Genomic DNA, 26,191 nt, shown 5'->3' with positions numbered 1-26,191 from the left:
GCTAAAAGCATTGCCCACACTGAGGCTCAGGCAACCATACAATCCATAGTTTCCATCCCCAGACCAGACCCAGGCATCTTTCCTAGGCGAGCACTCCCTGGAATCAGAGAGCCTACCCGCCTCTTCTCACCTGTCCAGGAAGTCTTCCTTTCAGAGCCTGGCTTTCCTCTTTGCCGCAGCAGTTTTGTTAAGCATACGGGATGTTGTTTCTGGACACTTTTCCCCAGATGCTAAAATTAGCATTAGTTGCAAGAGGAATAAGGGAAGTGGACTGTGCCTGCCGGGAGGGTAGGGAGGCGTCTGGAGCCTGGTTCCCTGGGTGCCTGCTGAGGCTGGTTCCCAGGATGTTTGCCAGGGATGCCCTGCAGACTTTGCAGATGCACAGTCAAGACAGTGTTGTTTTTACTTCAGTTTCCCCCAAGGTGGCCAAGAGTAACAGGTGAATCAGCAGGGAAAGGCAAAAGTGACTTCGGTTCTGGCATCAGAAGATAAAAATTGAGTCCTTTTTAAAATTTCCTCCAGGAATTTAAGTGCTTTAGAGGACACTTACCCCAGCCCTTAAAAGTTCTTGCTTGTGTTGTTTTGTTGAGTAACTTGCAGGATGTTAGTTCCCCAATCAGGAATTGAATCTGAGTCCACAGTAGCGAAAGCACTTACCATCAATGTCCTAGTCACTGGGCCATCAGGGAGTTCCTGAAATCTCTTTTCTTTTCAGTTGCCCAGGATATCTGACTATATCTCCTTCTCTCACTCATCCTCGTCTCTCCCAGGATAGTCTCCACGCCAGGCAACACTTGAATTCCTTCGCCTGGGCGGCTCCCCTTCCCCTGCTCTTGCGTACGCAGCCATGGCCCAGCGGTCTGGCTGGCAGACGGCCAAGTGCCCTCAGCACTTTGGAAACCCTGAAAGAGTCAACTCCTCCAGGCTTGGCCTTGTTTCTGGGCTCCTTGCCCATAATGTCTGGGTATAAAACTTCCCTGGTTGGTAGAGATTGACCTTGATGGTTTACATTCGGGATCAGAGGCCCCAGCACACACAATGTACAAGGCCTTACTTGTTTTGGGAAAGCATTTGGTAGGTGACTGTGTGACCCAGCTTTGGGCAGGTTGACTCCCTGCCCCCAAACCCCCGGCCACCATCAAAGTCCAGTGGAGCCTCTTGAGTTAGGAGAGAAGCCAGCTTTGTGTTTGGGGTACCAGGGTTACCATTTCCCATTACCTTCTTTTAAGATTGGGTGTTTGAGTGCATGAAACTCACCAAAGCAAAGTGAAAGTTGTGAAATTCAGGCAACCTAGTTCTATTTTGAGAAAGTCTTCTAAACTTCCTTAAGAAAAACTAGAACTAGCCTGCTGTATATTCCTTCTTTGAATTTCATGGTTTATGGCATGCATGAACAACTTGCCTTCCATTTCCCCAGAAGTACCCAGTTTTAACTCTCTATTTTTGATTATCTGCTATCTGAGAGTGCGTGGATAAGTCTCCAGCTGATTTGTAAAGTGGGTCAATTGTCTTCTTATTGCAGTGAATTCTCTGGTTAATGAGAAACGTCATGGGTAATGGGACAGCTCATGTGATGTGAAAACACCGATCTTCTGCTTTCAGTATGGGGCATCGGAGCATAGCAGGGCAGTACCAAGCACTGCTGTACGCTTACGAAACCTACATACACTTTCACTTACAGATGGGTAACTCCTAAAAGGAACCAAAGACGGATGGCTCTGAATCACAGTGTTCCTTCTTCCTGTTTGTAAACAGACAGGTGTTTCCCCCATGAGTCACCGTTTAGCTTGGATGGGTTTGAAAATTTGGGTCAGGGATGGCACCTTTCAAAATTCCTTCCTTCACTTGGAAACCCAAGGCTATGCCTGCACCTCCAGAGGAGGGAATGTTCGTGGCATTTTAAGGCAGTATTCTGGCCTCTCACAAACATGCGAGCCCAGCGGCATGAGGTCCTTGTACATACAGAGCTCTCATGTATGCATTCCCCTCCCAGGTCCCAGCAGATGTGGAGAAATGTCAGGATCGGATGGAGTGTTTCAATGCTGATCTGAAAGCCGACATGGAGAGGTGGCAGAACAACAAGAGACAGGACTTTCGGCAGCTGCTCATGGGAATGGCCGACAAGAACATCCAGTATTACGAGAAGGTAATGAGCTGATGATGAGACGACAGTCCTCCCCTTAATAGCCAGAGCCTCTGGTCAGGACCTGCCAGAAGGCCAGAAGGATCCTGCCAGGCCCATCTCCTTCCCTTAATTTATGTGTTTAGTCTTAGTGAGCCCCGTGTGTCCTCGCCCCGCTCTGCTAGATGCTGGGTTTGGAACCGGGGGCACCCCTCACGTGCCCACAGGGGTTTCACCCTGCTGATGAAACTGTGGTTTTACTCTCCAAGTCCTCTAGTTCTTCTAGCAGCTGCTTCCCCAGTCAGGCCTGTAGTGCATGGATGTCCCCAGTTGATGGAGGCTTTGGGGCCCTTCAGGCTGTTCTGTGGTTCTGCACCCAAGGGTTCTTCGCATTTATTCTGCTATGGATCCCTTTGGTTATCTGGTGAAGCCTTGAGCCTCCTTGCTAGAATACTGTTTGTTTTTTAAAATAGACTTTAAAATACTGTTTTTAAATACCTAATACAAAAGGATATAGGATTACAAAGGAAAACTATTAACACTAAAAAACAGATTTTTTTAATTAATCCCTTGACCTGTGGACTTCAAATTAAGCACCCCCAACACACACACACACACACACACACATGCACACACACTTGACTGTCATCAAGCTGCAGCCGAATATCCTCAGTCAAAGTTTGCCCCTAGCACATCCAATTCTAGAGCGTGGTTGCTAATGAATCCTAGTATTTCTTAAAAGCTTAATGAAGATGAAGAATGGCCCAGTCATAATTCAACAAGTAACCTGTAGACTTGAAATCAAGCTGGACAAGCATTAACTCAGCTACTCCCACCACAATTCTAGAAATATGTCCTCCGCCCAAACTGGAGGAATCCATCTCCTTCAAAAACACTGATGCTCTGGCCTGCTCAGAGGTAGTGTGTCTGTGTCTTAATTTGGAGGAGGGTTAAGGGAAAGAGTCATGGAATGGCCCTTACCTGCCAGGTCTGAGGATGGACTGTTTCAGGGGAAAGGGGGAGGGGCCATTCTCCTTTTCTCGGTACCTCTCTCCCGGACACTTGCTGTGTGTCTGAGTTGACATTGGGCTGGATGCTTTGCATATGTCAGCTTGTTAAATTTAAACTTAACCTTCATCATAACACTGTGAAATGGGTTTTAGAGGCTCTCAATTTAAAGCTGAAGACATGGAAGCTCAGCCAGGTTTTAAAACTCTGCCCAAGGGCACAGAGCTTGTGAATGACTGAACTAGGGTCATACTTGGCTCCACTGGGTCCATAGGTCTGAGGATTCTCACACACAGTCGGTGAGGGAGACAGTCCTGCCTGCCTACAGGTGGAAAGATCATTCCAGGTGCAGCCAAGGCTTCATTCCTCTGCTGACTGGGCTGTTAGGCAGGGTGCCTGTCTCTGCCTTTGTTTCTTCATCTGAATGATGGTGAAGAAACAATGAAATGATGCCTGAGCACCTGGAATATGCCTGGCATGTGGTTGATATGCAGTGAATGGGGCTTCCATCCCTCCCTCCCACCCTCACTGTCCCCCACCTTCCCACTGCACCAGGGCCGACTCAGCTGATGTCCCCTCCTCTTCTTGGTGATTAATTCCAGTGTTCCCAGCGCCCAGATCTCAAACCCAGGGCCTTCATCTGTGTCCTCCCACTATACCACAAACAGGGCCCCTGTCCTGGGGCCTCGTCTTGGCAGATGCTTTTTGTGTACTATCTGTGTACCTTGTACTCATCGATAGAGCAGCAGGACTCCTGCCATTAAGGACCCCTTTGTCCAGTGGAAAGTGAAGGTGAAAGTCACTCAGTCGTGTCCTATTCTTTTCGACCCCATGGACCATACAGTCCATGGAATTCTCTAGGCAAGAATACTGGAGTGGGTAGCCTTTCCCTTCTCCAGGGGACCGTCCCAACCCAGGAATCAAACCCAGGTCTCCTGCATTGCAGCGGATTCTTTACCAGCTGAGCCACAAGGGAAGCCCAAGAATACTCGAGTGGTAGTCTATCCCTTCTCCAGCGGATCTTCCTAACCCAGGAATTGAACCAGGGTCTCCTGCATTGCAGGAGATTCTTTACCAATTGAGCTACCAGAGAAGCCCCTGTCTAGTGGAGGAGACACGTTAAGCCAAGAATCCAACCTCTTCAGAGAGAGGCAGGCCCTCCAGGAAAAGAACAGGAAGCTGGGAGGAAAGTCGAGGGAGGCATCATTCAGATCGGGATGGAAGAGGCAAGCAGAGTGGGCAGGAAAGTCTGAGGACATAACTTTTAACCTGAGTTGCAGAGACAAGGAACAAATATTCCAGGCAAAGGGGACAACATATGTAAGGGTCCTGGGGTGGGAAAAAGCTTGAGCATTTGGCCAGTAGTTCACTTGGTAAAGAAAGCTGGTATTTAGTTGGTTCATTTGTATTTGAATTTTTTTTACAGTGAAAATGTTTCCATGTAATAGTTGTATAATAAAATATGTCTTTAAAATGATAAAAAAAGAAGCTAGCAAGCAGGCAAGCTGGTATGGCCTTGGTCCCTGTCACCGACATAGAACCTTCCAGATGAGAGATGATGGCAGAGGTAGAGAGCGGGACCCAGGATGTCACCAACCCCACACTAGGTCTCTCTCTGACAGCAAGTTCCTTGAGGCTCCCCAGGCTTCCTTCTGTAGGGCAGGGTCTGAGTCCAGCTTCTTCTCCAACTTCAGAGTCACAAAGGAAGGAAGCGGTGAGCCGTTCACCACTCCCTTCCCCCAGCTTGACTTGGGGATGTGTTTCTCCTCCCCTCTGCTCGTGTCTCCTCCTCCACAATGACTCAGCACAGAGTCCTGCTTCACCCTGGTGCTGCCTCTCAGGAAGGCCTCGTGTAGTTCTCCACCTTAAACCGAGGTGGCTGAACGATAGCGCCCTGGCCCATTCCAAGATGGTTTCTATCCTGCCACCCACACGTGGAGCAGTGTCTCCACCCCAGATGGGAACCTGGGGCCTCACCAAGAGTTTGCAGCCTGCCTCTCTCTTCTGCTTTTGGAAGGAAGGGGATTTCTTTCAGTGAACACCTTTCCACTCACTGGGATGAGCTTTACAGATAGTTCATTTAGGCTTCATAGAGACATTGCTGCCTTTCATAGAGATGGGAGAGGGGGATGTAGTCAAAACAAACATCTGTTGCCTCCCTTCTTTCTACTAGCTCTGAATAACCCGTGTAGGGCGTCATTAGACAAAGGTGACCCAGCAGGATTGACTGTGGGGGGGTAGCTCAAAGCTGACCCTGAAATCTGCATCTCCACGCTGATGCGCAGTGTGTGTGTTGTCATTCCAGTGCCTCATGGCGTGGGAGTCAATCATCCCGCTACTGCAGGAGAAGCAAGAGGCCAAGTAAGCCCCTTCTCGGGACCGAGACTCTCCTACCTACGCAGGGCCTGGCACCCACCCCGGAATGTCCCTGCGGTGCCGGACACGCAGCACCGAGAAGACAACCACAGCAGCATCTCTCCTCGGTGTATTCCTCCCCCTCACCCCTTTGTCCGACAGTTGTTTTCCATGAGTATTTATTCCTTGGTGGAGTCCATAAAGGGCTGTTGTCATCTCTCAGCGGAAGAAGCGTGCCTCCGTGGTGTGTAGGAACCTGCTCGGCGAGACACTCCGAAGATTTGAAACTGAGGCACACGTCAGCCCTCAGCTGACATTCTGACGTCTCATTACAGTCCCCTCTCTGGGACCAGCAGAGTTGCCTGCCGAGGAAGACAACCGGGTCCTGCGTCGCCAGGCCATGAGGAAGGCATGAACAGGAGGCAGCTCTTGCTTTCTGTGGATGCCCGGCCGCTCTGACATTGGCCTCCCTGGGCCTTGACTCGTCTCGGCCTGGAAGGTGGTGTCGGCGCCTCCAGGAGAAGTCCCTAATGTACATACAGTGGCCTGTGTGGCTCTGAGTGTGGCCTGCTGCCTGCCCGTCATGAGTGACACCTATGTTACGGTTTCTGGTTCATGTAGGACCATTTAAATCAGTGGCTTGGTGCATCCACGCTCGAGCCAGCCAGCCAGCGTACTTGTCCTCATGCCAATGCCTTGGGGAGTGGAGGGAGCAGTGTTCCCCAGACTCGTTTTCTGACACTAAAATGTAGTAGATTGGGAGCTATTTTGTGTAAAATGAAAAAAAAAAGGGTGCATTTTTCTCTGTGATGTTCTTCACCGTTCTTTTGCTTGTTAAATGTCATCAGGGTAGAGAGACAGGCCTGATAGGGGTCATCTGTTGTCTTGAAGTTAGAATAACTGAGTTGTTGAGAGTTGCTGAGGTCAGCGGGCGTATACCAAGCCCCACCTCCCATGTCCGCTTTGTGCAATTTGCCTTTACCTCACCAAAAATTGCTAGTTTTAATGTTTCCTCCTGTGTCCACTGAACGTTTGGGCAACCTGTGGGGGAGAGGCTGGCGTGTTCTTAGGATATAGTCAAGGTTTGTAAACTCTAGTGTGAATGAATGCTCTACATGAAGTGCTTTAACTTTACTGTTTCCTAGTCAGAAAGAAGAGCCTGCATCCAGATGGGCCTCGAAGATGACGTGTGTGACAGCAAATTCTTTGCTTCTAGTTAAGCTCACATCTCCTCCTGGCTCCATTTTTGAAGCATTCATTTCAGACTCTTAGCAGGTTTCCTTTTCAAATGTGTCAACACGAAATAGACAAAAAGGATCTCTTCCTCCAGCTTATTATCTTTCCCCTCTTGAAGTGAAACTACCTATGTCATGTTTGTGTTCTTTTGTCTGTGGCTCATCTCTATAAAATTACAAATCTGAGCCTCAAATAAGCGGTAGTATTATTTTTGTTTGTTTGGTTGTTTTTAATGAAATAGCTGTGCTGAGACACTGCTGTGTTTTCAAGTGAACCTGCAAATGCTGGTCAGCATGCAACCTCCTGAGGTCACTGCATCCTGCTTCCAGCTGCAGAGTTGATCTTGGGGCAGCCGTTGGACAGCCCAGAAGAGCTTGGTTCTGTGTTCATCATGTCTGAAAAAGTCATGGTTGAAGTGATAATGTGTGTGTCAGTTGGTACTTTCTTGCGCTGTTAGACCCCGTTCGTGCCATTCTAAAATCCTCTGATATGAATCTTCCTTTTGGTACAATTAGAGATGATTCAGTGGAGAAAAAGGGTAAGAACAGTTCATTGACCCCGAGGGGTGATTCAGTGTTTCATTCTACCTCTAAACCATCCTATTGTGTGGCTGTAGTTGTGTGGGTCCAGCCTGACAGCTTGCTGGTAGAGTCAGGGCGTGTATCTGATCATGGGTTGATGGCCTTCTATGGATGTTTGGCAGAAGACACTAGACTGTCCCAGAGGTGAACACTCATCTTGGCAAACATGCGAAGTCTTGCCTGGTGGAACGTTTGCTTTAAAAATGCCCAGCATGATGAATGCTTGGGAAGAACCGTGGAAGGAATTACAGGAAGACTAGACTCTAGTCTGCTGCTACCGGCCAGAGCCCACGGACGTTCCTGTGGGAGGTCAGTTGGGCAAGAAGGCAGCCCTTCAGAAGAAACCCATCAGGTTCCTTGCTGGGACGTATGGAGATGGGTGGGGTGCACAGGCATCCTCTTTCATGACTGGAGGCAGAAGACGGGTTCTGAAGCATTCTAGGCGCCTTGGGCTTTTGTCTTTCTCTGTTTGGTCCCTCCATGAAGTGCCTGCGCTTAAGCCTCCAGGGAGAGCTGGAATGAGGCAAACCAGCCTCCAGCGTGCCGCTGTTAGCAGAGCTTGGAGGACCAGGGCACCCTGCAGCCTTCCTTGGAGGAGTGGTCATTCCAGAAAATGAACCTTTGTCCCTTACTTCTGGCTGGCATCTGATGAGGTGAGGAGGCTGGCCCAGAAGGCAAGGGACAGTAGGCAGTGGTGGAGACTCTCCAGCCCTTCGCATCCCCATGGGTCCCACCACTGAAGGTCCGCAGCCCCAAGCATTCACCTCTTTATCTCCATCATCACAAAGGTGATTCCCCATGAGAAGCGTAACCCAGAGACCTCTGTGCCAAAGACTGCCTCCTAGAGGGTTCATCACCCTATCCTTCATGGCTCCACAAAGTCGTGAATCACCAACTCCTGTCTTGTGTTTATTTTCCAGTAGATGTTTGCTTGAGGATGTGTCTTAACCTTAGACACATGTGGACAGGTTGAAACTTGAGTACATAGCAGTGGAGTGGAAAGTCATCCCTGTTGACTGTCCCTGGGCTGCGGAAGTGGAAGGTTCCATTCACCTGCGTTAGAAGTCCAGGCTAGGGCAGAAAAGAGGACTCGTAGAAACTGAGCAATCTTAGAGATGCAGGTGAGGTTGAATAGAGCAGTGGTGATTTATAGCATTTTCAGGACACTGCTCTTCCTTACCCCGTGCTGGATTGCCAAGAAGGCTGTCAGCTACTGTGCTTAAAGCAAGGAACCTCTGCTCCTGCTCAGGCCAGGTTCGGGGTTGGGTTTTATCCTTTATTAAGACTTAACGATGATTCCTCAGATGAGTGCGATTATGGACGTGACTGGCTTGTATTTCTCTGTGCTGCTCATTGAACCCGCCACACACCTTTCTTGAGCTGAAATAACAAAAACCAGCACACTTCTGGGGATGGTGGTGAATGTAACCTAAGTGTGTCTTCATGCCAAATTTCAGCCACACCCAGAGGGTGTCTTACGTGTTGTTGAGTTGAATGTGTTTTCTCAGTCGCCATCCACAAGGGGCGGAATAAAAGGCACACCGGGCCCTCATTGCTTGCGAGGCTGCCGTTTGTGTTGGAACGCCGGGCAGTTCAGTCCAGAGAAAGGCACCCGCCATGTGGCTGTCTGCACGTGGACTTGCTCTTGGGACGGTATCAGCCCAAGAGGCACTCGGGGTTTGTATGACCTGGCCCTGCCGTTGACAGCATTGAAGTCGCGGGCACTTGATTCTGTTTTGACGCCATTCACTGAGTCTCATGAGACTCCTTCTCTGCCCTGTGTCCTGAGCTGGTGAGAGTGAAGGGAGAGCAAAATCCAGACTAGCCCGTCTTCTGAGCAGAAACAGCCCTTTAGAGCAGCCAGGGTGAAGCCCAGTTTCAACCCATCCCGAGACCCAAACAGATGAGGCCAGTGTAGGTCTGTGTGTGGTCAGGGTAGGGCACACCAGTCCTGGTCCCCGCCTTCTCACTCATGGGCTACTTTCAAGGTCTGTGGAAACAAGGTGATCTCATCATCAGGCTGGGGTAACACAAAATTATGTTGGGGATTTGGGTCTACCTTCTCCCTTTCCAGATCCTCAAGGGGCCACCAGGTGGAACACACCCGCTTACCCGCTCACTGACTCTGGTCTCTTCCGACGGCATTTCTCTCAAATTTGCCTGCCACCCTCTGGGCCAGACCTACAGATGGAGCTGGGTGTGTTGGAGCTATTCACCTCCTTACGGTTTTTAATTCAGTGAATTTAAGGAACCTGATTTTTCATCAGCCCACCCAGTAGGTAGCCAGCTTTTTAGGTTGAGGGTACTTGGTCTCCCCACGTTGCACAGATCGGCGCAGGGTTGTCTACGTTAGAAAAGCTTTGGGGGAGGGGTGTTACGGGGGTGTGACTGTTCTCTCAATCATACATGTTTGAAATGTTCTCTGGGTATGACTGTCTAACCCTTTCTGTGTGGCAAAAAAAAAAAAAAAAAAAAATGTTATCCGGGTAGTTTTTACTACCATAGATAGCCTGTAAATAAGTGCTTGGAAAAAATAACTCTAACAAACCAGTAAGATATTTGTCTCATTCATAAACATTGTGTATTTAGCACTTGAAAATCAACAAATCCAGACTTTTGGACATGCCACAGACTGTTAAAAGCCTAACTGTACTTTTTGAGAATTTGTCAACACCTACTAATATGCCTTATTCTTCAACTACTGTTTTTTAGATTCTGGATAGAAAAGAGTTTTTAGAGATGTAATCAGTTGTTCAGTTTAAACACTTGAGGCCTAACCTAGCCAGTCTTCATTCCTCTTAAAGAAACAAGCCAGAAAGTGAGGTTCATAATTAGGGCTGCCTTTTGGGAAGAGAAAACTAAGTATTGCTATTGCCAAATGATATTTTTTGATAATGTCAGGAAATACAGGGACCACAAAACCTTTTTTGTTGTTGTTGTTTTCAAGTGTGAAAGAGGCATTTAGTGCCTTTTGGCACATTTTTTTATTGTAGAGGATATTATGGTATCAGCATCGACAAATCACATATACAAAGAACTCTATAGATGATGACAATATTAAAGGTTTACCCCGATTCTGTAGAACAGCTTTTTTAAAAGATACCGTGGGGGCCTCCGAGTAGCGTATTTTACATAGAAATTCTCCACAGGTTGAAATGCCAAAAAAACAACGAACACATGGTGTTGACTCACATAATTTAGTCCTTTGTCGTAGAGCTTTTACTATTAATAAAAGCCAGGGATTGGGTGTCACACAATGCACCTCTCCAGGCAGTGTGGCCCTCTCACCAGGTGATTCTGGGCCCCCTGTAGGCCGGGTGTGAGCAGGTAACCCCCGCCAACACCGCTGTGTGACAGGCTGGCTCACAGTCTCAGACCATCCCTCCAGTCACAGATGATGCTGGAAGGAGGGAAAGGGGATCACTTTTTCCCCAGTGGGGAAGTGAGGAGGAGATAGTACACTGCAAACAAAAAATGTGACCCAGTGGGACGAAGGGAGGCCCGTGTCAAGTGACAAACCAGCATCTCGGAACAGTCAGCGCCATGCCCTGGGCACGCCGGGGGTTCGGTCCTGCCTTGTACCGCCCCGTCCTCTGTCCCCGTGTGCCTGTCCCCTGGATGTCTGTGTGTCGGGGATGTGTTCAGACATGGGGTACATCTGATATATTCCCATGAAATAAACTGCCAGCAAACTTTCTAACTTTTAGCTGTTGGGGGGCGGGGGAGGAAATAAACCAAACCTTTTTGCTTAGGTCATGTCCAAATTATCAACTGTTTATTATTTGAGAAATCATTCTTTACATTTAAAATTTTAAAAGAAAATCCTTGAGGTATTGATGAAGTCCTCCGTGTAAATGTGTTGTTCTCTTCTATCCATGCTGCCATTAAGCCAAATCAAAAGCTGTGAAGAAAAAAAATGTGCTTGAGAATGTGTGTTGTAGATGAGAAAGTGATTTACAGATCAAAGTCTTTGTTTCATGAAGCTACCAAACTTTAAAAAGAATGTCACCTTTTTTTGTTTGTTTCTTACGGAACCCAGAGATTATAAAAAGAAAAAAAATTCTTGTTGCATTTTTGATGCTGGCATGAGGTTTTTGTCCACTTTTTTTCATATCTGTGTAAAAAAAAAATTCTGTCCATTGTTTATTATGGGATTAGTATTACATTTCAAGGTAAAACAAATGAATTTGTATTGCTTGATAAAAACTATTAGCTTGTAAATTTTAAAAAGGTTTCTTTACCTCAATTAACTTAAAGTAATGGACCAATAAACCTATAAAAGATGCTTTCTTTACCTTGAGTCATGTTCCATTTGTACGGCTTTATAGTACAGAACATGCATGACTCTTAATCCTATTTTCTTATTTTCTCTAAGGAGGTATCCATTTATAGGCACAAATCAGGATATGCAAAGCAACAGGAAAAAAATACCTTTGAACTGTTTTATTCTTCATTTCTATCCTCAATTTACCCTCTCCTACATCTTACAAGATGGCACTGATCTGAGAAGATGAAGAAACCACCTACTGTCCATCTGTAACTGTGATTGGCAGGAAGGCTGGCAGCTGGCCTAGGTAACTACATGAAGGATTTCTTCCCACTTTATCTCATAGCAAAGCACAGTGTCATATTCTGAGTCAGAGCCAGTCATTGCCTATTTTTTTTTTTTTTGATTGCTATTTTTAAAAAATCTGTAAAGAAAGAGGAAATATCTGTGGTTCTCTAGCGCATCTGAGTGTGTTGTAAATCAGAGACCACAACGCTCAGTTAAGCTTACCTAATGATGGCCATGCACTGGAAGTAGACTTCTACTGGTGCTAACCTTGGCGTTTTGATAGTAGACATCATTAATATAAGACTTCAGCCACACAAAATGAGGCAGTGAGGTGTGGGGCGAAAGATTTGAGATCAAGTCTTAGCTTCTCCACTTACTAGCTGTGTTGCTTTGGGCAAGTGCCATCTCTCTCAAATTCAGCATTATTATCTTTGAAATGAAGAAATGCCTTTCCTGAAGGGTGGCTGATAGGACTAGCAATAATGTCTACAAAGCACCTAAGTGTGCTGGGCCCTCCTTATGTCATAACCCTTATGGGAAGACTTATCCTATTACTTGTTCAAATACAGCCAATTTAAATATCAGAGATGTTCCTGTAAGAATCTTTCCTGTGTGCTTTACTGAAAATTTATTTGTTGCCAATTGAAAATTTTAAAGGGGGGTATATAGTTTTTTAAAACTGTTTTCCTTTTAAGAAGATTATGAAAAAAAATAGTGTGCTGGAGGACTATAGTCAGGCTAAAGGTCTGGGGAAATAGAAGGGAGTGGATGATAAACTAGAAGTGATAGAAAGGGAGATGGATTTCAGTGGTGAGGCAAAGAGGTCAGAGATGACTTGGTGATTTCCAGCCTGGGAGCTGGGAGGTGATGCCATTTACGGAAATATGAAATCAATCAGCAGAAAAACATAAAAGATGGAGTAGGCTTAGATGGTGGGGTAGAAGAAGAATTTGGTTTGGACTTACATTTGAGGAGACCCAGGGGGAGGTGCTGACTAGATTGTTGGAGAGAGAGTTCTGGTAGACTAGATTACCTGGGAGGAGAACCAAGGGCAGGAATTAGGGATCCTGGGAGAGGTGGAGGGGGGCTCAGGGAAAGTTCGAAAGAGAAAAAGATCTCCGTAGATTAGAATAGTGGTTCCTAAGCTTGAGAACTTGTGAAAACACCAATTTGGAGGCCCCACCCCTAGAGTCTGATGGTATTTGTCTTTCTGATTGACTTTGCTTAGTATGGTAAGCTCTAGGTCTCAGATCAAATTAGAGAATTTGCTTTTCAAACAGGTTCCCATTGGATGTTGATAAAGCTGATCCAAGAACCACACTCTGAGAACTAATGGTTTAGAACATCTGCTGGAAGACCTGGAGAAAGCTGAAAAGGTTTGAAACTACTACCCTGGTGACAGGTGGGGTTGAAAAAGAGTCAATACTATGGTGGTGTGAGCCCAGCTTAGGTGAACACCCACAAGTTTATGGCAGGGTCAGTATGGACAAGTAAGGAAATTTTTCTAGATATTGAGAGCAAGCTTGAATGGAGAAGCTAGTGATTAGATTCATTTAGGTGGGGGTACTGGTCAGGGGCTGGGGTGGAAGGCAAGGAGTCAAGAGGAATGACCAAATTGATGAGAGTTTGCCTAGAGCATGGCCTTGAACTCATCTTCCCCACCCCATGTTCTGTGCTCCTGTTGCCTGTCTCGGCAAGGACCTCTGCCCCCTTTCTAGTTGCCTGAATCCTAAATCTGAATCATTCTTGCCTCCATCTGCCTCACTTTCTGCAGTTCACCCACTACCCACTCCTGCTCTAGCTTCCAAATATTCCCCCAAGTCTGCCTAACCTTTCTCCATCCTCATAGCCTCTTACCTAGTGTCAGTCCACCATCACCTTCACCTGGATTCCTCAACAGCCTCTCCGCTTGTCGCTTTTCTGCAAGTCTTGCTCACCCCTTCCAAAGCCAGTTCCTTCTCAGTGCTGCCAAAGTCCTCTTTCTAATGTACAGATGTAAGCATTTGACATTCTTGCCTAAAACCATTCAACAGCTATCCTACTACTCTAAAGAAAAACTGATTTTTCCTTTTTAAAAAAATTTTTATTGAAGTATAGTTGATTTACAATGTTAATTTCTTCTGTACAGCAAAGTGACTCAATTATACACACATATATATTTTTTCATATCCTTTTCCATTATGATTTGTCACAGGATATTGAATATAGTTCCTTGTGTTACACAGTAGGACCTTGTTGTTTATCCATCCTATATATAATAGTTTGCTAAACCCAAACTCCCATTCCTTCCCTCTTTTACACCACCCCTCAGCCCTGCCTTGGCAGCCTCCAGTCTGTTCTATGTATCTATGGGTCTGTTTTTGTTTCATAGATATGTTGATTTGTATTGTATTTTAGATTCCACTTTATAAGTGATATCATATCATATTTGTCTTTCTCTTTCTGATTGACTTTGCTTAGAATGATAATCTCTGGGTCTATCCATGTTGCTGCAAATGGCATTATTTCATGCTTTTTTATGGCTGATGAGCATCCCACTGTATATATGTACCACATCTTCATCCATTCATCTGTCAATGGACATTTTAGGCTTTTCCTTGTCTTGGCTACTGTAAATAGTGCTATGAACATAGGGGTGCATGAATCTTTTTGAGTTATAGTTTTGTCTGGGTATATGCCCAGGAGTGGGATTACAGGATCATATGGCAACTCTAGTTTTTGAGGAATCTCCATACTGTTCTCTGTAGTGGCTGTACCAGTGTACATTCCCAGAAACAGTGTAAGAGGGTTTCCATATCCTCTCCAGCATATGTTATTTGTAGACTTTTTAATGGCGGTCATTCTGACTGGTGTGAGGTGGTAGGTACCTCATTGTAGTTTTGATTTGCATTTCTAAAGAGAAACTTTTTAAAAAAAACTCATGTATTCACTTTGGGTTGCGCTGTGTCTTTGTTGCTGCGTGAGGGCTCTCTCTAGTTGCTGTGTGTGGGCTTCTCATTGTGGTTGTTCCTCTTATTTTGGAGCACAGGCTCTAGGCGTATGGGCTTCAGTAGTTGCAATGTTTGGGCTGTAGGGCACAGCCTCAGAAGTTGTGGCACATGGGCCTAGTTGCCCCATGGCATGTGAAATCTTCCCGGACCAGGGCTTGAACCCGTGTCCCCTACATTGGCAGGCAGATTCTTATCCACTGTACCACCAGGGAAGTCCCTAAAGAAAAACTTTTTAAAGGCTCTGTTTTTGATGTTCCTCCTCACTGTCCCAGCTCACCTCTTGATTCCAGCCCCCTGGATACCTCTCCCTCCATCCCTTTTTTCTCCCTTCACATTGATTTTCTGTATTTGGGGATATTTTCACCTTCACGTCTTCCAGTATGTTCCTTCTGCCTGGAATCTCACTCAACATCCAGCCTTGGTAACTCATCTTTCCAGTTTTATGCCACTTCTCCTGAGAAGTTTTCTCTGCGCTCTTGGATTTGGGTTATATGAGCCCTTATGTTAGTGTTCATTATAGGATACACGACTACCTGTTGTTCTGTCTGCTCCACCCACTAAGTCAGACACTGGTGGGGTAGGAGCCGTCACAGGCTTGCTCTACCTCAGCACCTAGCATGGTGCCAGGATCCGAGCAGATGTGCCTTGAAGGTTTGGACCAGTCTGTGCAGGGCATCAGTGATGATAACAGACTCTGAGCCCAAATGCTCTGAGATTTAAATGCATTCTCTAGCTTTAAGTTTTACCCCAGTCTGAGAATGCCATGTCTGAGTTCTAGAGGGAAGCTGACCAAAGAGACAGTGAGTCACATACTCATGCTATGAACGTTGATTTATTAGGAGGTGAGTCTTTTATTCACATAATTAAAAAATAAGTACCTCAAAATAATGTTTTGAGATATGTTAGCATATCTCCCCTCTCCTTTCACACCTCTCACTTTGGGAAGTACTGTTGACGGAAAGTATTCCTTTGAAGAAAGCCTTTTTGATAATTGCCTGCTTAAAAACAACAGTACCAACAAAACTATGCTGACTTCAAATGCCTGAGTCCTAGATCACTCCCAAGTTATTCATGGCTAACAAGGCCTGAGGGAAGAAAGCTAAACTTTGTTTTCAAGGTTCTGTTTTAATTTTTAAAATACTGAATGATGTTCACTGTTGGCAGTTCTTTTGAAAATTCCCTTCCTCACCCCCCTCAGGTGGATGACTGCCTTTGCGTTCTCACACAGGACTCCTGGGTGACTAGTTACCATGGTTGGAGCCCCCAGAACATTTCTGGAAAAAAACTGGCTTCCATGTTGGGTAAAGCTGTGCCTGTGGCCTGTGTATCTCCCTTGAAAGTTCTCACTCTACTGTCTGCAGAACCCACCTCTGCTTAATAGCAACGTCTGAAAGCTGAGAAAGTATCTCCATCACCAGTTAAGTGCTTTCCCCCACCCACCCAGGACCCCTGAGCCCCAGCAAGTCATTCTGAGGCCGACTCTGGCTGGAACTTGGGTTCCTTGAGCAATGGATTGCTGTGAACACCAGTTCCTGGTCCCGTCCTTGGTCTTCAGAGGGAGTCTGGTCGTTGCTGGTGTTTCTGGCTCCCGCAGATCAGCACCTTCATTTCTCTGTGATGTCTCCAGGCTGCAACCACGAGGCTTGCTTATAGGCCACGATGCTGTAAGAATTTATAACAGAGAATTACAGGAGAACAGCTGGAATGGGGAGGGAGGGTCTCTAGCCATCTCTCGGAGACTCTGTCCATAATACGGAGGGCCCTTTGCATCTACATTTTCCCTTTCTCGGAGCCTCTTCCCATCTCACTTCTGTCTGATGATACACTCCCATGTGGACCCGAAGCTCAGGCTTCACTCATCCCAAGCAGAGTTAATTGCATCCTCTTCCGCCTTTCCATTGCCCTTTTCTCTCGTCCATAAATCATCAGGTTGTTTAAAAATATTGGGAGATAAAGTGGAGGCCTCGGAATGAAGAGCTGTAGTTGAAGTCTTGAATCTGTGTGGCCTTTGGCATGTCCTTCAACCTCTGGTGTTCTCCTTTCCCCAGCTGTTGAAGCTCTAGGAACCCCAGGTTCTAAGCCGGAACACAGGTCTTCCTGACGGATGGACCACATCTGGAGCTACTGGGTGGGGTGTGGGCAGAAATCCAAATCCTTCTAAGGAAAAGCTTTGTAGAAACTTCCAAACACAGATTCCCTACCTTCTGTGACCCCAGGGCTCTCCAGGGAGGAGCACTCACTATTCTTAAAGCTCACTATATGACAGAGCCGGCAAGAGGCAAGTAGAGGCAGGCAGCCCAGGACCCCATGAACTGTTCCAGGCCGACTCCACAGCTCACCCCAGCTGTGGGACCATGACAGCACAGCCACGTGGTTGGTGAATTATTTTAAGGCAGGACAAGAAAGCTTTTCAACATGAAGATTCTCTGCCCATGTGAGTAACTATCTCCTCCGCTTTAGTGTGTATTGCGTGCCTACATTGTGTTAACTTGATCCCCTTAGAAGATGCAGGAATTCCTACTTGCTGGGAAAAAAAAAAAAAGAATTTCTTCCTGGTGCCAGTAAGATAACTTCCCGGGAGATAACATTCCTTTCTCAATCTTGTAATAGGTCACAACCCACTGCTCACCTTGTTGGACTACATAAACTGTCAATATGTTACTTTGGTTTGTCCCCCACCCTGGTCCATATTGGGAAATGTTTAAAAATTGAAGTAGGTTAATTTATAATGTGTTTTTTTCAAGTGAAAGGCAAAGTGATTGGATTCTCTTCCATTATAGGTTAATAGATATTGAGTTCCCTGTGCTATACAGTAGGTCCTTGTTTACCTATTTTATATATAGTAGTGTGTATATAGGAGAAGGAGATGGCAACCCACTCTGGTATTCTTGCCTGGAGAATCCTGTGGACAGAGGAGCCTGGTGGGCTGCTGTCCATAGGGTCACACAGACTCAGGCACAACTGAAGCGACTTAGCAGCAGCAGCAGCAGTGTGTATATGTTAATCCCAAACTCTTAATTTATCCCCCACCCTGTCCACAATACGCTGTCTCACAAACACATAACTCTGACTGCGCCTTGGCGTCTTATAGGTAGAACACTCCTCGGAGTTGCCTGAAATTGTCTCCCTCTGGGTTATAATCCTTGGATTAGCAGGACTAAAATTTTCTATTTCTTCCTTAGGTTGACTGTTGATCAACTTTTGTTGATTATGGTGGTGGCCAACCCCTGACATCCTTCCAGCTCAACAGGCAGCTCCTGGGCGGTAAGTGCCGGCGTCACACCCCCTGACAGATTGTTCATTCATGAAAGACTCTGAGTAATTCTTATGCACTAAGCCTCTCTGCTGGACACAGGGTACAAGGTCACTCAGACAGGCGTGGTTCCTGCCCTCAGGGAGCCCATGGTCTAGTGATCAAGCGTGTAAAACAGATCATCACTAAGTAATCATCAACTCTCAGGCTCTGAAGGAAAAGTATAGGAAGCTTGGGGAGCATATCATAGAAGGATCTAACTTAGATTGGGAAGGGAATTTTCTCAAATCCTCTTTGAGAAAATGGTGTTCAAGTTAAGACCACATCTAGTGACATTAAGAAAGAGGTGTAGGGTGTCAGGCTTGTCAGTGGTAAAGAATCCGCCTGCCAGTGCAGGAGACACAGGTTTGATCCCTGGTCCCAGGAAGATCCCACATGCCACGGAGCAACTAAGCCCATGAGCCACAACTACTGAAGCCCACATGACCTAGAACCTGTACCCTGTGACGAGAGAAGCCACCGCAGTGAGAAGCCCCTGTAGGTATGAAGATCCAGCCCAGCCAAAAAAAAAAAAAAAAAGACATGTTGTAAGGAAGGGTGAAGGGCATGAGGGGGAGGCTCCTGGGGCTGAAGCATAGAGGGGGGAGGGTGGTGAAGGGGAGGAATAGGAGGCTGGAGAAGATGGTGAGGCTGGATTATGCAGGACCTGTGGTCCACCATAAGAGGTCCACCATATGTGGTCCACCATATGCAGGACCTGTGGGGCCACCACAGTGGCTCTCAGCCTAAGAACTGTGAAACCAAAGTACAGAGCTTTGAGTAGGAGATGATGTGAACTAATGTCCACTCTAAAGAAATTTCTCTGGCCACCTGGTAAAAAGAGGGTGGATGGATGTGGGGAGACTGGCTTGGGGGTGAAGTTGATCCCCCAAGTGCTTTGGACTAGGGGTAGCAGCAGTGGGGGTAAAAAATAATCAGTTTGAGGCATATATTGGAGGTAGAATCAATGAGGCTTGATGGATGGGAGGTACGGGAAGGTGAAGAAGCAGGAGGACTTTGGTGACTCTCAGATTTCTTCCCTGGCTGAGTGTGATGCTGTTTAATGGGATGGGCAAGACTGGAGGGGAGTAGATGTTAGGAGGGCCGTCAAGGATGCAATTTTGGAAACTGAGATGGTAATTTGAAATTTTGAAAATAATTTAGATTGCTTTGAGATTATGAAGTAAGAAGACAACCCAGATCTGAGCCCCAAAGAATTCTTCCATGTAGAGATTTGTAGAGAAGTCAGAGAGGTAGGAGAAGGAGGTAGCGGTAAGGAGAGGAGGTGTTAAGAAAGCCAAGTGACAAGTGCCTTCCAAGGAAGGAGTGACCCACAGTGTTGGGGGCCAGCGAGAACCGATGGGGAGAGGATGGCAGGGAGTCCAGTGTACTCGGCTGTGAGGAAATCAGATCTCAGCGCAGCCCTGGAGGCATTGAACAGGAAGTCAGTCTGGAGTGGGTCGAAAGTGAACGGGAAGTAAGCAAGTGCAGACCTACGCCGGAGAACATGGCTGGGGGGAGGAGGCGGCGAGAGGGTGGCAGACCACGTGTCAGTTCTGATAGCAGCTGCGTCACCTGAGTTCTTCCTAAGTAGTACAAGTAAACTCAAGTAGCTTCCCTTGTAGCTCAGTAGGAAAAGAATCTGCCTGCAATGCAGGAGACCCAGGTTCAATTCCTGGGTTGGGAAGATCCCGTGGAGAAGGAAATGGCAACCCACTCCAGTATTCTCGCCTGGAGAATCCTATGGACAGAGAAGCCTGGCAGGCTACAGTCCATGGGGTCGCAAGAGTCAGACATGACTTAGCCACTAAAACACACAAGTAAACTATAAGGGGAGAGAGGGGTCCCAGATATCCAGGGACTTTTCTGAGACACAACGTCAAATAGTGTCTCAAAGACACTATAATAATGTCAAAAGGAACCAACTGCCTGGGTTCACATCCTGTCACTGCCCCTTATTAACTCTGTAACCTTTGGCAAGTTACATAACACCTTAGGTTTTGTTTCTTCATCTACAAAATGGGGATAAAATAGTAATTGCTTCAGAGGATTGTTTGAGAAGGTTAAAACATATGAAACATTCAAAGTAGTGCCTGGCACATAATCAAGGCTGTTTACATGTTTGCTATTATTATCTTTGAGAGATTGAGGGAGAGGAACAGGATGGGTGTGAAAGAACACAGGCTTAGAGGTCTGCTTTGAAGAAGATGAGCCCATTCGCTTCTGATGGCCTCCATGAACCACAACGCAGCAGCTGAGTGCCTGTGTGATGAGGGGTTGGGGGCTTGTGGATGGGCAGAACCAGACAGACATTCCCTCAGCATCTCCCTGCTGCACATAAAGAAGAGTGAGGAGGAGAGGGCAGGTTCTCACAGTGCCATGGAGTTGGCTCACTTCGGTACTAGGAAGGGCTGGGGCCACAGTCACTTATTGCAAATGAGCTGTTGGCAGCTGGGCCCAGGAACCTCTCCTCTCCACCTTCTGCCCTCCACAGCTGTCTCCACTCCCTGCTGTGACATGTCTTCCTGGGCTTTTCTGTCATTGGAATGTAGCTCTTCTTTCTTCAGTTCAAGAGTTCTACTGGTCTTTCCTGTTGATCATGCTTAATGATTTGTGGTGCAGCCTCGGCCGCTTGAAGGAATTTCTCAGGATTTTGTTCATTTAGTGACTTTGCAGAGGGAAAAGTACTAGAAACACTCTCTTTCTACCAAAGGTTCTCAGCCTTGGTTATACATCCGAATAAACTGGAGAGCTTTAAAAAATTCTTATGCCCAGCCTGTATCCCAGATCAACTGAGTTAGAATCTCCACGGGTAGGGTCCATACGGTAGTAGTTTTTTAAATCTCTCCAAGTGATTCCAATGTACAGCAGGCAAAGGAGGCTTTGTTAGCACATGAGTCCCTCTACTGCTAAATGTCTCCAACAGAGGCATCTACTTGAGTGCCTCAGTTCACGTAAGCATTACTACTTACGATTGGTTCAACATACTGACCCGACTTCTTTGGTACAAGATGATGAAAATCCTGTATATCTTAAAATTCCATGCACACAGTGTAGGACTGGGCCCAAGTCCATTGGGGTGAGGTGTCCCCACCTGCTTCACATACCCCAAAGTCTCTTTAAAAAGGGAAAGCAATGAAACTGTAGAAAGGGACCATTTATTGCATATTCTCATTGCTTTCGTTTGTCTGTTTATATCTCTAGCTATGAGATATTAACTAGTCTAGTCAGACTTGTTTTCTTTTGTTGTTTTTTGTTGATCTGTTTAGGTCAAAGAGACTATTTCAACCAACTGCCAATCAAATAGGACTGGATAACTTCCAAGTGGCACAGTTATTAATCCATTACTCACTTGGACAAACAGCTGGCACTCCAGAGAATTGTGGGTCAGATCTAGCTAAGCCCAACCCATTCAGCCAAGACACTCATGAAAACAGGGAAACATGAAAAGGCCTAAGGGCTGGGCAGTTTGAAAATGAAAACTGGCCAGAGACGGCACTGGTAATCAAGTCTGCTGTTTTGCACAAATTCTCTCAGCTGTTTGATCTTATTTTCTCAACTATGAAATCAAAGAACCCTCATGATTGATGGCTTCTGTCTTAGGAGGCTCAACTTTCTATGCAAGCACATCAACCTATACAATGTGATGTGAGAATTCAAAAGCGGCCCTTTTCACCATCTACTTCCCACTTTGTCCAACCTCCCTTCAGCTTTTTCCAACCTGCCTTCAACTCTCCTACTCTGCAGCCTGTAACACCACCATTAATGATATGGAGGGCTCCAGTGTGCTACTAAGCAGCTCCCTTTAAACACAAATCTATATCATGTCCCTTGTGTCTTACTGTGAATATCTTTATTGCGTTCCTTTCTCCTCTAGTGGGATTGATACAAGCGTGAGAAAAGGGCCTAAACAGACCAAAGCTCAGCTGTCTAATATGTAGCCACTAGTTACATTGGTTTCTGAACTCTTGCATTCAAATGGAGTCGAAGTTGAGATGTGCTGTCAGTATAAAACACATACCAGATTTCAGAGACTTATTTCAAAAGAACTCATTGATTTTGTAGGTTGATTACAAAGATATTTTGGAGCTGTTGGGCCAAATCAAATATATTATTAAAATTACTTCACCTGTTACTCATGTTGTTTTTAAACATGGCTACTAGAAAATTTAAAATCATATAATATGGCTTGTGCTTGTGTTCTTGCATTTCTTTTGAATGGGGCTGGTTGAAGACCAGTCTATTTCATGTGGTCCATATTGATGATAACCTCAGCTGGCAACTTTCCCCATGGGCCTTTGTATCTCCAACCTTCCTCCTGCCTGTTATCTCCCAGAACCTAAGCACTCTTGTTTTACAAATGAGACAATTTCCCCAGAGAGGTCAGAGGCGTTACCCTTGTCCTGCAGAGGTGCTCAAAGCCCTCCCAAGATACAGAGACAAAGAATACTTGAAAGTGAGGCTGGATGACTGTCACCTAAAGGAGACTCAACGAAGTCTGAGTGATTAAAGAGGGTTTCTTATCCCAGCCTCTGATTACAAGAACGTATATGAGGCTCCTATTACAAAACTGCCAGGAAGTGAGCCAGCGTGTTGAGGCCCTCTGTTTATGACTTAAGGGAATTCCCAAATGACCAGATTACTAGTTTGGGAGAAGAGGAGAAGTTTTTCTTAGTGGGAGAGGCTACTCAGAACCCATTGTGTAAATGTGAAAAGTAAATACTTTACGATAATAGGCTGGAAATGCTCCAACAGTCCTCAGCCCCAGCCCAGAGAGCAGGAACTGCTCCTGTCTTACCCAATCGGGAGGATGGCCAGGAAGGAGAGAAAAGAGGAGAGTGCAAAGCAGGTGCCGATGAACTTCTCCATGGTGAGCTGATAGATCTTGTTGTACAGGGTGGAGGTCACCACCCCAGTCAGCGTCAGGGACAGCTGCAGGATGACGAACACCTTTCCTGTGGAAGGGACCGAGGTTACCAAGGTTACTGTGCTGTCCCTCTGTGTTCCCTGATAGCTGAGTCTCTGGGAGGCTCTCCGGAGCCCCCTCCCCTTCCCTGACTCCCTCTGTGTTCACAGCTCGTGTTACCAGGATTCTGGCCTCCATCCATTTGGCTCTTCCCATAGCCCGGGGGTAGCAGTATTTTCCTTTGACTGGCTTTTCCGTGGCAGACCCTCCCGGTCTCTCCCCTGCTCCTGCTCTCACTCCTTCCGCCCTGGATGGACACTAGTGTGTGCCGTGTCTGCAAGGAGCTGCTGGAGCTCTCTCCTGTGCCTTCTGCCAGTCCAAACCCTGTGCCTCAAACCAAGTGGCTCTGAAACCTCTCAGATTCCTTTCACTCACCGTAAGAGGAACCCTTGATGAGTTTGGACATTGCTGATCGGATGGTTGTGATGGGGATGAGAGCGAAGAGCATGATGGCCCGAGCTGGAAAAGAAGCACATGAGAATACTCCTCACTGGAGCCCAGCCTTGGCCAAAGAGTAAATCAGAATAACAGAAAAACCTCCCTTAGAAGCCCCCTCCCACAATCCTTTCCCAGGGCAGACTGACCCCCTGAGCTCTCGGATGGAGCTGTAGATACTGCAGACCCATCTTGAAGGTGGCAAGGCACCCGGGACATGGTGACAGGTGGTGAAGGGCGTCTTTATTGGCAGAGTTAAGTGGTTTCTAGGGAAATGGAGCCGATGTCACTCAAGTGACTTACAGCTCCTTGCCTCCAGGAGGGAGGTGTCTGCCCTCACCCTTCATCATCATCTCTGGGACATAGTCCCTGTAGCTTTGGCAAACTGCATCCAGAAACATGAGTCCCTAACACAGCTGCCTCACCCCCTCTTTCCCTCTACCCCTGTTCACCGTCCTGATGTGGGGGGTGTGTGTGTGTGTGTGTGGCAGGGGTGCGGGGGTGGGGTGGGGTGGGGTGGGAGAGGCTAGAAGTGGTGCGGAGGGAAGGGGAGAAGTTACTCAAGCCCTTGCACTTGGCCTGTTTAACTGGGAGCTGGCTAAAAGTAATCTAACCATTTTCTGAGATGTTTTTCTGAGCCGTGTGACCTCAGTCAAAGGGTGGTCTCTGGGAACAGTCTAGAGTTGTTCCATTAGCCACTAGCCAGTCACATGACTACTTAAACGAAATAAAATGAAAATTTGTTTTAGATGCACTAGCCACATCTCAAGGGCTTGATAGCCACACATGGCTAATGGCTAATTGTATTAGGTGGAAACAGTACAGAACATTTCTATCACTCTAGAAAGTTCTTTTGGAGCAGTGGTCCAGAGTGCTCTGCTTGCGGTTGTCTGTGTCCTCAGAAACTTCATTCTGCTTCCTTGAGGGAATGTATATTGGTTGTGGAAGGCATTTATGGAGAATTTTTCTCTCTCTTTGAAAAGCCTGTGTTTGACCTGAAATGATTTTAATTAAAGGACCTTTTCAGCTGGATTACTTGAGAATGTTTTATCCCTTTAAAATCGCGGAGAAGAAACTCAACCCCATCTCTTCCACTCAGGGCCATCCTGAAGCCTCTCCTGACTCCCGGCACCACTGACCATCCCTCCCTTGACTTCCTAGAGCTACGGCCCCCACTCTGATTACATCTCAGTGGGCAACACAGATAACACAATATAGACAGACTCCAGTGCACACAAGCCTCTGTCCCCTGTGCCTCCTAGGTAGCAGACATAATCTCTGGTGCTGAGCTGTGACAGACCGCAGCACCTCGGGTGTATGTCCCATTACTTGGCGGATCAGCAGTGTCCTCGTCCTGCCTCCCCAAGAGTGCCAGACTCACCAATGTAGAACATGTATGTCTCTTTCACAAAAGCCAAGAGGAGGGCTCCTGACGCAAAGGAGACCATTCCGATCATGATCATGGTGGTGTCCTGGAAGCAGCGGGAGAAGACCAGCACGCCCAGGAAGCTGGTGATGAAGATGGTGTACCCCGAAGCCATACCATAGCCCACCTGCACTTGGTTCCAACTCAGAGGCTCCCTCAGCACAAAAAGCGGCATCACGTCCACTGTGCCCACCACGGCCAGGTCATAGATGATGGCGCCCACAAAGAGCAGGGCAAGGATGATCTGTCTGGGCTTAGCCATTGCAGGAGGTGAAGGGGGCCCCACCACACTCTGCTTGTCTGTCTGATCAGAGTCCAGGGTGTTATACCGGCCGACGGTGCCGGGCACTATATCCACAGCCTTGCGGGGCTTGGCCTCGGACTCGGGGACCTTCAGCACGAACAGGCTGTACAGAAGGGCGCAGGTGGCACAGCTTACACTGCAGGCGGTCAGCACCAGGCCCTGCTTGGAATGCCCGACCATCTGCTTGAAGAGATGTCCCGAAACCATGCTCCCGCAGAACCCCGCCAAGCCCAGGATCAGGTCGATCACAATGAGGCGCAGGGAGCGGCGGCCCTCGGAGGAGCCGAGGGATCCCAGGGCCATGACCCCCGACCAGAAGGCAGAGAAGCCGCCGCACAGTCCCTTCAGCGCGGCCGCTGCGTACAGCATCTCCACGGGCCAGTCCAGCAGCACTTTGAGCAGCAGCGCGAGGCGGGAGAGCAGGAAGCCCAGCAGGGGCACGCAGATGGAGACCTTGCGGTGGTAGCGGTCGCTGAGCCAGCCCAGCCCGTAGGCCGACAGCAGGGGCGTCAGGCCCATCACCAGGTTGTAGATGATGTAGAAATTGGAGATGGCCCTCTGCTGTTGGTCCTCGAGAGCCCCCCGGGGCGACGGGCTGGAGCTGTGATTGGAGAAGGTCCCGACTCCGAAGGACGCTTTCACCACGAGGAGCAGCCCCGCGTCGTAGAGGGAGGCGGCCACCTGCGTGGAGGCCACCACGGGCTCGATCCAGGTCCACACCTGGAGGCGACGCAGGGGGCCGCTCCACGGGCAGATGCTCCCCTGGCCCATGATAGGGTCCCTGATAGCGGGATGGAGGGGCTGGCCGGCTGGCGCTGCGGCTGCTATTCCCGAGGGCTGGGGCTCCGGGTACGAGCGGGAAACGGGGTGAGCTGAACTGAACCGAGCACAGGGCAGAAGTGACAGCAGCCAGCCCTGCGG

At 47.5% G+C, this 26,191-nt stretch overlaps 2 protein-coding genes across 4 annotated transcripts in view; one reads left to right on the top strand and one right to left on the bottom strand.

Moving 5' to 3' along the window:
- The window catches only part of SNX30 (sorting nexin family member 30), a 108,277-nt gene extending 96,690 nt beyond the window's left edge, over positions 1–11,587 (top strand). For both annotated transcript variants that reach the window (XM_061163406.1, XM_061163407.1), the window contains exons 8-9: positions 1,994–2,146; positions 5,436–11,587. In XM_061163406.1, coding sequence (XP_061019389.1) covers positions 1,994–2,146; positions 5,436–5,495 — 213 coding nt within the window. In that variant the 3' untranslated portion in view covers positions 5,496–11,587. The remainder of the gene's footprint in view (positions 1–1,993; positions 2,147–5,435) is intronic.
- Positions 11,119–26,174, bottom strand: SLC46A2 (solute carrier family 46 member 2). 2 transcript variants are annotated; one of them, XM_061163405.1, is made up of 4 exons: positions 24,922–26,152; positions 23,481–23,564; positions 22,938–23,094; positions 11,119–11,203 (listed from the first exon to the last, which is right to left on the bottom strand). In XM_061163405.1, the coding sequence occupies exons 1-4, from the start codon at positions 26,039–26,041 to the stop codon at positions 11,197–11,199; spliced, it is 1,368 nt and encodes a 455-aa protein (XP_061019388.1). In that variant the 5' UTR covers positions 26,042–26,152; the 3' UTR covers positions 11,119–11,196. The 2 variants fall into 2 exon arrangements, with proteins under 2 accessions (XP_061019388.1, XP_061019387.1); XM_061163404.1 differs by lacking the exon at positions 11,119–11,203 and adding an exon at positions 15,675–16,509 and having other exon boundaries at positions 24,922–26,174.
- Positions 26,175–26,191: the final 17 nt, after the last annotated feature.

Source organism: Dama dama, chromosome 16 (assembly GCF_033118175.1).
Source record: "Dama dama isolate Ldn47 chromosome 16, ASM3311817v1, whole genome shotgun sequence".
In the NCBI taxonomy this organism is placed as follows: Eukaryota; Metazoa; Chordata; class Mammalia; order Artiodactyla; family Cervidae; genus Dama; species Dama dama.
The sequence above is the reverse complement of the archived record's forward strand: the minus strand, read 5'-3'. Positions and strand labels throughout refer to the sequence as shown.